At 36.5% G+C, this 12532-nt stretch overlaps 1 protein-coding gene across 1 annotated transcript in view; it reads left to right on the top strand.

Annotated features, from left to right (window-relative positions):
* The window catches only part of LOC145667021 (zinc metalloproteinase nas-15-like), a 77168-nt gene that overhangs the window by 44459 nt on the left and 20177 nt on the right, over positions 1-12532 (top strand). Inside the window, exon 8 of the mRNA XM_081734711.1 lies at positions 6022-6131. Within this exon, the coding sequence (XP_081590837.1) occupies positions 6022-6131 (110 nt within the window). The remainder of the gene's footprint in view (positions 1-6021; positions 6132-12532) is intronic.

The following is a 12532-nucleotide window of genomic DNA, read 5'->3' as shown; positions in this document are numbered from 1 at the left end:
GACCATGTTTCTATTTCGTATATCATTCCTAACCTAACCATTGTTTTGTAAATTTATCCGCTTATTCTTTACCGTGATTCTACCATCACAAAGAACGTCACATACTTTCTTCTAATTTCGCCAATCCTCCTGTATTTTCTGTATTAGTTTCACCTTCAAATCACCATTCTTGGCAACAGATAGTCTAAATATTTAGTTTTTTTTTTTTATTTATTCAATCGTTCTTCTTGAAGCCTTAGTTCCCCATTTCCTTCTCCATTGAATTCGAGTATTCGAGTAGTCGAAAGTGAATCGATTCTTGAAAATCTACATTGAAGCACTTTCCGATGTACATTTTGGGTTTTCGAACATTGTTAAACACAGTGCCAGCGTTACGGATTTGCTGTTAAACGCTCCACTGTGAATGTCATAATCCGATGATATGCAGTGCCACATGATCCAGGTTGTGTATCACAGACTAAGCTACACCTGAGATGGACCACAGTGGATATAACAATACCGGTGATTGCATGGAACTGGTATTGAAACTGATGAAAAATTTGGCGACACAGTATCTAACCATCTGGTTATATGTATGCCAACCAACCATTCATCATGTCAAAGAACAAAATGTCACATCTCAATATGGTCTATAAGACAAAAGAAGAAAGCCATGTGGTATAACGGAAAACCAACTGCAGAACCCTGTATGAGCACCACCTCAAGAGAGATAGGTGAAAGTCTGTAGTCATCATAGCCTGGGTATGGATATGCCCAACCGATTGAGGAAAGGTTTAGACAATTACGTACATAACAATCAATGCAAATAGGACGAAGCAATGTCATTCTTTAGTGCAACAAAAAATATCCATGCTATTTCAATTAATATGTTAGAAAGGAAAATTAAAATTATATTGCTTTGCAAACTGTAAAAATCAATGTTGTGCATTATTAGTTACATGCATTGCATTTACATAACAAAATCCTCAACAGTATGGAATGAAAGCCAACGAGTGAAACTGTATCAAGACAAGGCGCCCTGTCACACAGCCAATCCATCGCTGGCATTTACAGACAACTGGAAGGTAGGACATGGATTCATGTTATTCCCTTCAAGGGTATCACACACCTTTCTTCTTGTAATATATATATATATATATATATATATATATATATATATATATATATATATATATATATATACAGTTTCCGGCCTCTGGAAAGCATCGCAAGGGGAATAGAATCAAATACTACTTACACATCAAGATATTGGAATGAACGTTGTTGGTCAACTGTCAATAGTGTTGGTCGTAAACAATACGACATAATAGTGCAAGGACATATTGTCATAAGTGAGAGAACTTCAAAGTCGTGTAACTTCTGTATATAGGTATTGCAAAAAATACATAAACTTTCTACAATACTTAAATTTCCGCCAAGCTAATCATTCATTTTCCAAGTTTAGTCAATAAGGAATCTCAAACCTTCAGAAAATAGGTCAGAAAGTACCTATAAAATGCTATTAAATATATTAATAATTGAACGACTCGGGCAAACATAATGGTAAGCACCACTTCCGGTGAAATTGAGTTCACTCGGAAGTTAGAAAATGTGACATATAATTATGTTTGCCCCAATTGCTTAATCTTTTCCATTTATATTTTCTTGTGAGATAAAAACAGGGGTGAAGTTAATGACGTCATAATTGCCTAGCACTCGCATTTCTGTACGATATACATAAAAATTCTTGAAAGTTAAAATTAATTAATTTATTAATACATTTTGAAAGTCTTAAATGGATAGTTTTTAAAACTTCTTGTGTTGTTTGGATGTTACACATTGTTTACAGAAAGCAAGACCTTGATGAAAGCGTAGGTAAGACGTTCAAATGTTTTTAAAAAATCAAATGGTAAAAAAGGAAGAACTTCAGAAACTGAGAGTAAACTTTCTAAAGAATGCTATAATAGTATCGAATTATAGGCCTATATGTATGTATGTTTAGTAATAACTAAATCAGTTAAAATACTAGAAAAACGTGCCTCAGTCATCAAAATTTTCCAGTCTTCATATTTTCAATCAACGCCTTCTTTGTTTTTGAATGTAAAATGATTAAGTTGAACCAAACTATAATAATCCAATCTAATAAATTGCTTGATGAAAATTTCCTTATTATTTCTAAGAAGGAAATGTTCAAATACACTAGTCAACAAAAAAAAAAAAAAAAATACTTTTTCTCTGGCAGACGGAAGAAAATACCTGATTCCAATAGAAATTTTCACGTAGAGTTCGAATCTGCAATCAGTTTTTCTCCATCACTCTCAGTTTTCCCGTGACAGGGGGATTTTCGGGAAATGTCCCCTCAAATTTCCCTTTTTTACCATTTTCATACATGTAGCTCGGGTACCCTTAGGTATATAAACACACAGCTTGATTTATACTTAGTAAGCCCTCTAAGTTTCATAAGAATCGCATTATTCTTTCTAGAGAAATAAACATTTATATAAAAATATGCTACGTGTACTGTTCATTTTACCATATTCATTAGTGCAGATAAAATCACATATAACTTCCACGAAAATTACAATATAAGCACGGCTTATATCTCATTGGACTTCCAATAAAACATATTTTCAATGATGTATACAACGTGTCACCATTTTTGTATGAGGGAATTTCTAGAGGGACTTTGTTGGAAATTCCCTCCAAAAAGTAGTTTATAAGATTTTTTGTCTTCATTTGCTATTTGTATATAGTGATACAGAAATAGGAACTGCACTAAAACATAATTTTGTCTACTTAAAACATGTGAGTAGTATCTTTTTAATAAATGAACACTTACTTACCTTAACTAGTTACAATGTTTTAGTTGTCGAATTTCTTCTGTGTTTTGCTTCTGGAACATCTCTTTTGAGTGTTCAACAGTAATAAGCTAGCATTTGTGAGCTCCACTGTCCCTGGTATCTCTTCTCCATGGAGGAAATGCCCTGATGAAAACGTTCCCCATGCTCATCACTAACAGCACCAAGGTTTTCAGGAAAGAAATCCAGGTGGGAGTCTAGAAAGTGAACTTTAATGGACATGTTGCAACCCATTTCTTTGAATGATTGCAGGAAATCACTCACAATTTCACGGTATATTGTGGCTTTCTGGTTTCCTAAAAAAAAATTCTCTGTTAAACATTTAAATGAACACCAAGCTGCTTTCTCAACCGGAGTTAAGAGATCCTCAAATTTTTGGTCACGAATCAAATATCTTATTTTGGGGCTTACAAAAATCCCTTCCTTGATTTTACCGTCACTAACAAGAGGAAATTTTTCCTTGAGGTAATAAAATCCTGCATTACTTTTGTCCATTTCCTTAACAAAGTTTTTGAAGAGCCCCAACTTTATGTGAAGAGGAGGTACAATTATCTTATCAGGGCTCACCAGTGAGGAATAAACAGCATTCTTCTGTCCAGGAGTTAATACACGCTTTGGCAATTCCTTCTTGATGTAATGTTCCGCTTTGTTCCTGCTGTCCCATTCGCAGAGGAAACAACAATATTTCGTATAACCAAGCTGCAAACCCATTAACAAAGAAATAACTTTTAATCACAGCAAACGGTCCACTTGTATTTCTCATACTGAAATCTTTCTAACACTATTTTGATGTTTTCATAGGTTTCCTTCATATTAGTTGCATAAGCCAAAGGCACTGAAGGAAATTTGTTGCCATTGTGCAAAAGGACAGCCTTCAAACTAGATTTGGAAGAGTCAATAAACAATCTCCACTCTGTACTTATATGTGCATGTCCGAGTGTATCCATCACAGCACAGACATTGTTATAATACGCTAAATCATTTTCTTGAGAATAGTAGTTTTGAAACTCTGTATGACGGTTTCGAAAAATACACACTTTAGTGTCACGATGGAGCAGATTCCAGCCTTTAAGTCTAGAAGCAGGAAGTTCTGCCTGTATCTTGGAGAGTTTTAAATCCCGTACGAGGTCATTTAGTTCACCCTGAGTTATCAGATAGGGATCCAATGTAGATATGCTTCCTACATAAGTAGGATCGTATTCTTCATTTGGAACTTCAGTAGTTGCCTCAAGTACGTAATCCTTATTTACCGTAAGATGAGCAGGAGGTACTGGTACAGGTAATTTTGCACTGTGTGGAACTGGCCTAATTGTTGATGACAAATTAGGGTATTGTACTGTGTGCTTAGATTTACTGGTTATTCCTTTTATCTGTGTCATACAAAGTAGCAGTCTGAAGAATGATCTTTTGGTTCCCTCCAGATCATCGGTACTGCGTAGTTCATGTTTCGTTCACAGTTTGCTCACCCAGTCAGACGTTTCACGCAAGTACAACAAATGTAGTGAGGAGCCCAATTCTTATCTTGGTCTCCTACACAGGAACCAAAATATGACTGATAACACTTCCTCACAAGTGGAGTAAAACATCGACGTTGCGATTTAAATGTCAGCTCCTCACATACATAACAGGAATTGTCCGGGTGATTTACACACTTCCTCGGCATCTTGTATCCTATAAGGTATCACACACACACACACACGAATCTACACTCCATCAATCATGAAGCAGTACAAACGTAATCTAACTCAGTCCATCACCACACAACACAATCTATTCGAACTCCACAATGCACAAAAACTTCAACTTACACGCGGCCACATCTAAAACACGTCCAGCTTGGACCGTCACTCAACGCTATTAACAGTCATCAGGCTACGCGAGTCATCAATTTTTTATGCATTGTTGCCAGATCAAAATATTAAAAAGTGACTTATTTTCCACAGAAAGCATGCTGTATTTGTGCTTGTATTTGAGTATCCATCTATGTGCCGACAATAATACGTCAACGTTAGGTTTTTTGTGTTTGGCAAAAGTCTTGCAAAGTATATTCCTTATTGCCTATAAATAGACACAATAGTTTATATCTCTAGACAGAATAATGTCATTAACATGAAATTAACATTATTTATTAAGTAGACATAAAATTATGTTTTAGTGCTGTTCCTGTTTCTATATTACTATACACAAATAGCAAGTTGAGACAAAAAAAAATCTTATAAACTACTTTTTGGAGGGAATTTCCAACAAAATCCCTCTAGAAATTCCCTCATACAAAAATGGCGACATGGTGTAAACATCATTGAAAATATGTCTAATTGGAAGTCCAATGAGGTATAAACCGTGCTTATATGTAATTTTCGTGGAAGTTATATGTGATTTTATCTGCACTAATGAATGTGGTAAAATGAACAATACACATAGCATACTTTTATATAAATATGTTTATTTCTCTAGAAAGAATAATGCGATTCTTATGAAACTTAGAGGGCTTACTAAGTATAAATCAAGCTAACACGCAATACAATTTTTGTGTTTATATACCTAAGGGTATCTGAGCTACAGGTACAAAAATTGCAAAAAAAAAAAAAAAAAAAAAAAGGAGGGGGGAATTTGAGGAGAAATTTCCCGAAAATCCCTCTGTCATGGGGAAATTGAAGGTGACGGAGAACAACTGATTGCAGATTCGAATTCTAAGTAAAAATTTCTATTAGTATCAGGTATTTTCATTTCTGTGCCAAAATCTTGTTGACTAGTGATATTTGTTTCCTAGAACAAATGGAATCTGTTCAACTTCACTTCATTATTATAAACCACTTTCAAAGGGAAGACAGGATTTACGACAACCATGTTGCACACAAATCTAAAGGTTAAAAAGAAAAGAGATTATGAGAACTATAGTAACCAACTAAATCATTTCGTTAATCCGCATTAAACTAATTGTTCTCTGTATGCAATGGCACTTGCACAGTGTAATTATTATATGCGGATTTTACCAGGGTAGAAGATAGATACTGCATAAGGTGAATGTATATGACTGCACATGAAAAAGTTTATGTGAGTATAGAGCCGATAATGCTTAGTTTTTGAAAAAATACCAAAGCATTATTGCGTGAATCTAGATCTGTTGTTTAGTTCCTAGAAGTTTCATGTTGTTCATGATCTCAATAGGATTAATTTATTTCAGGGTCCGTAATGCATTACGGGATGTATGCTTTTTCGAAGGATCGTCGATCGCCAACAATAATGCCAGTAAAACCAGGCATTCAACTTGGACAAAGACACGGGTTTAGCAAAGTAAGAAATATTTCTTTCTTTCTTTCTTTCTTTCTTTCTTTCTTTTTCTTTTTTCTTTTTTTTTTTTTTTGGTTCCTTTCCATTGTAAGGTTTCCTAGCATTTTCCATATAGTTTTTATATCATGTGTTTTCGTTTTGAAAATCTCAAAATTGTTGGTTTAACGTATTTGTTTCTTCAGATCGAAAAAGAAAACACTGATTCGCAATACGTTAAACATTAAACAAAGTGAAATATAACATTTCTGTGTATACTGATATAACTGGAATTGTCGCCCAAACCACAGATATTAGGTCAGATTCTCATCTTGACGGGATGTGTTTCTGGGCTTTATACATAATTGTAATTGTAAACCCATATACAACGAACGATTCGCTGTACTCATTTTTCTTGTGCTATTTCCTGATGGGGATGTGTATGTTCATCCAATTCTCTACATGGTAACGTTTACATTTGTACTAACATTCCATTTACATATTTCTGAATTTCTCGCCTCGTTCTCATTTCCATACACACACACACACATACACACACACACACACACACACATATATATATATATATATATATATATATATATATATATATATATATATATATATATATATATATATATATATATATATATATATCGGGTGTTGCAAAATAAGTGTTACAACTCTTGGGAGGTGACTCCTGTCACTGAGACAAGAAAAAAAGTTCTCTTCAATTTTCTGCTATCGGACACAGTTTCGGATCTACAAGGTGCCGAAAGCGTGGGAAAATGACTTTCGGACGCCAATAGTTCGGAAACTATCCAACATAAAGAGGGCGGGTAAAAAATTCACTGAAGAAGTCATACCTGCTCTATTAAATTTTGCATGTTTCACAATCCTACCGTGCACGCGCAAGGGATTCCCCAAAGGAACGTAGGGAGTCCCGGATAATCCGCCAAATGAAACTTGGTTAAATGGATATGAATTGATAGGCTTTCTACCAGGTAACAATAATTCGTTTGTCTTAAGTCGTTATCTGGAACGAATACAAAATGGCGGAAACCTTTATGCCCGTTGTGTGTGGTTGCATAATCGCCAGGAACGGATGCTGGCCAACAGTGACGTTCTGAGTATTAATTGTAGCGAATTTGTACTCAAATGCTCTAGAAAGACATCTGGAGTGTCGGTAGAGCATAAGAGATGAAGCAGGGTGATTCACATGTGTGGAAACACTTAACGAAAAATGCCAAGAAATGCACTCATACTCAATAAACTTGAGTTCAAAGCGTCGGAAATGTAAGGATTAGCGTCAAGAATATGAAAGCCATTGCCAATTCACCAATAATATTCCCTCAAACCGATGCAATATGATGTGCATGTTTGCATACCAATAAGGATGCAACAACTGAGGCCAAGTTCAAATTTTGCAATGGACTCACAAAGAAACTGGGTAAACTAAAGGAATGTCACTAGTGGGATCGCATGATCGATATTGAAATGTGACCAATGTGTGTGTTGATATCAACATGTAGCTAATGGGCAAATGTCAACATGTCGCACTGCTGCTGGGACACCATCTCACGTGCGAAAACTAGGAAAATAACGTTGTACATTCTGCTATTACATCTGGTGTACCTTTTGGTAGAACGTAACTAGAACACGATTGTATCAATGTCCCTCTTTGTTTGGGACATTGTCCCACAGTCGACACATATGGAAAGAAAACTCATAATGCATGGTTCAAATTCTGATAGAGCGTGAAAATAACAAACTTGTATCATGTCCCATATCTTCTGAGACATATGACGTACTCGAAATATAGGAAAATACCTCCAGAAATTCGTATCTTACACACAGTGCACATGCCGCCAAGACAAAGACGAAAATGAACGGATTTGGCACATTTAACACTACAGCTGGAACACCATACATATGGAAAATAAAACGACATGAGAAATAGAAAGAAACGTCTTAAAGCTCTGATTGTTTACAACTGTGCAGTAGAAGTAACAAAATGAAACACACAAGTATGTCGGGAGGCTGTACAAGAGGGCTTGCCAAACAAAGTGGGTACTCTTCAAAGAAATGAATACAAAGAAAGTGAGGCTCTTTCGAACCTCAGGGCTAGAGCGCTCGCTTTTGCTCGCGTGGTCGAAGTTTCCAATCCTACTGGGAGCCCACGGCCTCAGATTCAAGACCCGAGTAGTTATTTTCCTATTTTTCGCACGTGGGACGATGTCCCGGCAGTAGTGCGACATGTTGGCATTTGTCCATTAGCTACATGTTGTTATCAACACACACATTGGCCACATTTCAATATCGATCATGCGATCCCACTAGTGGCCTTCCTTTAGTTTACCCAGTTTGTTTGTGAGTCCATTGCACAATTTGAACTTGGGCTCAGTTGTTGCATCCTTATTGGTATGCAGCCATGCACATCATATTGCATCGGTTTGAGGGAATATTATTGATGAATTGGCAATGGCTTTCATATTCTTGACGCTAATCCTTACATTTCCGACGCTTTGAACTCAAGTTTATTGAGTATGAGTGCATTTCTTGGCATTTTTCGTTAAGTGTTTCCACACATGTGAATCATCCTGCTTCATCTCTTATGCTCTACCGACACTCCAGATTTCTTTCTAAAGCATTTGAGTACAAATTCGCTACAATTAATACTCAGAACGTCACTCTTGACCAGCATCCGTTCCTGGCGATTATGCAACCACACACAACGGGCATAAAGGTGTCCGCCATTTTGTATTCGTTCCAGATAACGACTTGAGACAAACGAATTATTGTTACCTGGTAGAAAGCCTATCAATTCATATCCATTTAACCAAGTTTCATTTGGCGGATTATCCGGGACTCCCTACGTTCCTTTGGGGAATCCCTTGCGCGTGCACGGTAGGATTGTGAAACATGCAAAATTTAATAGAGCAGGTATGACTTCTTCAGTGAATTTTTTACCCGCCCTCTTTATGTTGGATAGTTTCCGAACTATTGGCGTCCGAAAGTCATTTTCCCACGCTTTCGGCACCTTGTAGATCCGAAACTGTGTCCGATAGCAGAAAATTGAAGAGAACTTTTTTTCTTGTCTCAGTGACAGGAGTCACCTCCCAAGAGTTGTAACACTTATTTTGCAACACCCGATATATATATAAATATATATATATATATACTTGTCATGACTTTTGTGGTAACCCTTATAATTAAGGTTCTTTGATGTTTTCCTTTTTAAATTTCATCTATTTTGCTTTACTATTATTATTGAGTTATTTTCATGTTATATATTTTATATTTTGTTCTTTGTTCACTTGAATTTTTGTTTCATTATATTTGATTTATGTCAAATACAGAAGTAGAGGGAGAAAATAGAACAACTGACTAGTTTTTGATACCTGGGTAGTATCATTATTAGTGATGATATGAAGCGAGAACGTGAAATAGTAAAGTTGGAAGAAAATACTATTTTCTTGGACCTTGAGTAAAGAGTTGAAAGAACGGCTCATAAAATGGTTTGTGTGGAGTATTGTGCTGTATGGGGCAGAAACGTGGACATTACGCAAAAATAATGGAAAAGACTGAAATCTTTCTAAATGTGGGTGTGGAGAAGAATGGAGAGAATTAGCTGGGTCGAGGGGAAAACGAACAAGAGGGTGTTAGAAATGGTGAGGGAGAAAAAAACAATTTTAGACATTATTAAGAAGAGAAAGAGAAACTGGTTGGTATATTAGCTAAGAAGGAATTGTATCATAAGGGGCGTGCGAGAAGGTGTGATGGCAAAAAATAGAAGGGGAGGGTGAAGAAGACTACAATTAAAGGACTATATCAAAACAGAAAAATAATGCTTGAAGACGAAGAGGTTAGCGGAAGACCGTGGAGCATGAAAGCTCCTCAGTTGCAGCAAGTGACCTGTCAATAATAGCAGAATACCTATGATGATGATGATGATGATGATGATGATATTTGATTTCTACATTATTTTAGAAGCCTCATTATTTTTATGGCCTCCGTGCTGAAATCTTCGTTAAACCCCGATCAATCAATTTCCAGGCTAAATTATCAATCAAAACTAGTTGCAAATGCCATTTATTACTATTTGAACAATGTTATGAATGAAACCAGTGGCGGCTGGTGTTTTGAATTTTAGGTGGTGCACAATAGATGACCTTTCCTTTTTCATTATTATTTTTATTATAAATAATAATAGTTTAATAATAATAATAATAATAATAATAATAATAATAATAATAATAATAATAATAATAATAATAATAATAATAATAATAGCAGTGGCGTATTCACTATTTTGTTTCGGCGGCTTTGCTACCTCTCGGGGGGGGAGCTTTGCCTGAAAATGTGAAAATTCTGCAATATATTTCATATACTTTACTATAGTAAGTAAGATTTCGGGGGGGGCTTAAGCCCGGAAGGCCCCCTAAACACGCCACTGATTGTTATCATAAATAATAATAGCGATTTCTTCATGGCATGCTTCAAGCATGCAATGGAGAAGCTCATTTTGTATGATTTTTGACGTGCTCTTGAAAATTATTGCGCTTTCTAAACGACTGTCAAGTTCTGCACTGAAATTAATTAACCTACGAAAAACGCCTCGATTTGAAGACGAGTCTGTTTCCCATCATGTCCTCTTAAAGCCAATTCGAAGGTGCCACGAAACCAAATGCAATTGATGATTATATTGAGCACGTACCTGTTTTGCGTCACTCTTTGATTGTGATTCTCAATGGACCGCCTATAACCAGCATTTAGTTAAGCAGCAACATTCACGTTTCCCAATGCAGTGAGATCAGAACGTGTCTTATATGACCTGACGATTTTTTTTTTTTTTTTTTTTGGTGCATATGCTGGATATCCGCATCTTTTTTACTCCATGCTTCTTCCTCCGCCCCGAACAACAAATAGGGAAAACAAAACAAAGCAATTTTAATTTCACATTCACATAACCACTTATGCTGTTCGTACAAGTTGAGATTAAACTTCCTTGTAAATGTTTGTTTCTGACTTCTAATTACTTGCGTTATATTGAGAGTCAGAATCGGTCTTCCGATATCTTTCACAAGTAGGTTTGCTTCTGAAGTTCTTTTCCAAAACGGATAATTCAACAGAGACGTTACAGAATTCATCGCTACTGCATTGCTAGTTCACGTATATCAGGGACAAACACGTAATTATGCAATTACAGCAACAATGTTCCAATGAACAACAAAGACCGGCACACACACACACACAAACATACAACACAACCAAGTCCGCTACCCGCTTTAAAATCTCACCCCTTCCCCTAAAAACTGCCCTCCAATTTTCTCACTCACCCATGCACACATGAAAAGGAAAACATTGTATCTATGCTGCCAAATTTCTACTTATTCAGATACGAGTTTATTAAATATCGACGCCCTCAATTTGTCTTCACTCTTCACGGGGTCGCCTTTACTGTCTTCATAGTTGCCTCTACGTTACTTGGTTGACAGAACCAATAGTTATGACCACTTGGCAATCTCGCTTTTAGGCAGGCGCAAGTTTCTCTCTCTCTCTCTCTCTCTCTCTCTCTCTCTCTCTCTCTCTCTCTCTCTCTGTAGTGACTTGGTTACGGTACGCAACATTGTCACAAAGGAACAGACTATTCCCCTTCAGGCGAGAGCCGTATCAACCAATACTGCAGGGGGAGGGATGGTGGTGAAATTCCAGTTCCAAAGCGTGATGTTTTGGAAAGGCTGTTTTTGTTTGGTAGATTTGTTTGCAAAAGATGTGCAAGCATATGGATCGTTATGAGGCAGTGCATGGCGTGATAACCCCCTCTTACTGTGCAACCCCCGCAATGGCCCAGAAGCTGTTAAAGCTGGAGAGTTTGGCAAACTATCAAGCATAAAGCAACTAGCCAGCCCCGTTTCAAACGCACTTGTTTAAGAAAAGATGATGTTGACAATAAAATGAAAAGTGATTTAGCACAAATAAAAAAATGAAAATATTGAAAGGAGGTTTGTACAAACATGCAAACATTAAGAGAAACCGCCACTGAATGAAACATCTAAATACATCGAACACATTGTATTGTTAAATGGTAGCTGTGCAGACCAAAACAAGAACAACCTTAATTCACACTTAGTTTCGGAATACTCCTGAACATATAGAGGCTAAAGGAATGCTTCTTCGTGAACGTGTTCACAGTTCCTAGTATACGCCAGGTATTTCGGCGTTCTATCTCAAGACATTCGTTTTCAAGGAACGATTCTCCTTCCCAGCGGCGCAAATCTGTCTTCAACATCTGGGGTACAGGTAAGACCGTTCCTTTTTTTCTTTTTTTGCGATGTTCAAAATATTTATCAAGTTGAAAAACTGCTGTGGAGGATCAGAAGAGCAGAGTTGTCTTCAACATTGAAAAGTGGACAGATTTGAGGCTT

This window comes from Thermobia domestica, chromosome 1 (assembly GCF_964235325.1).
Source record: "Thermobia domestica chromosome 1, izTheDome1.hap1.1, whole genome shotgun sequence".
Taxonomy (NCBI): domain Eukaryota; kingdom Metazoa; phylum Arthropoda; class Insecta; order Zygentoma; family Lepismatidae; genus Thermobia; species Thermobia domestica.
This window is presented reverse-complemented; position numbering and strand designations above follow the sequence as displayed.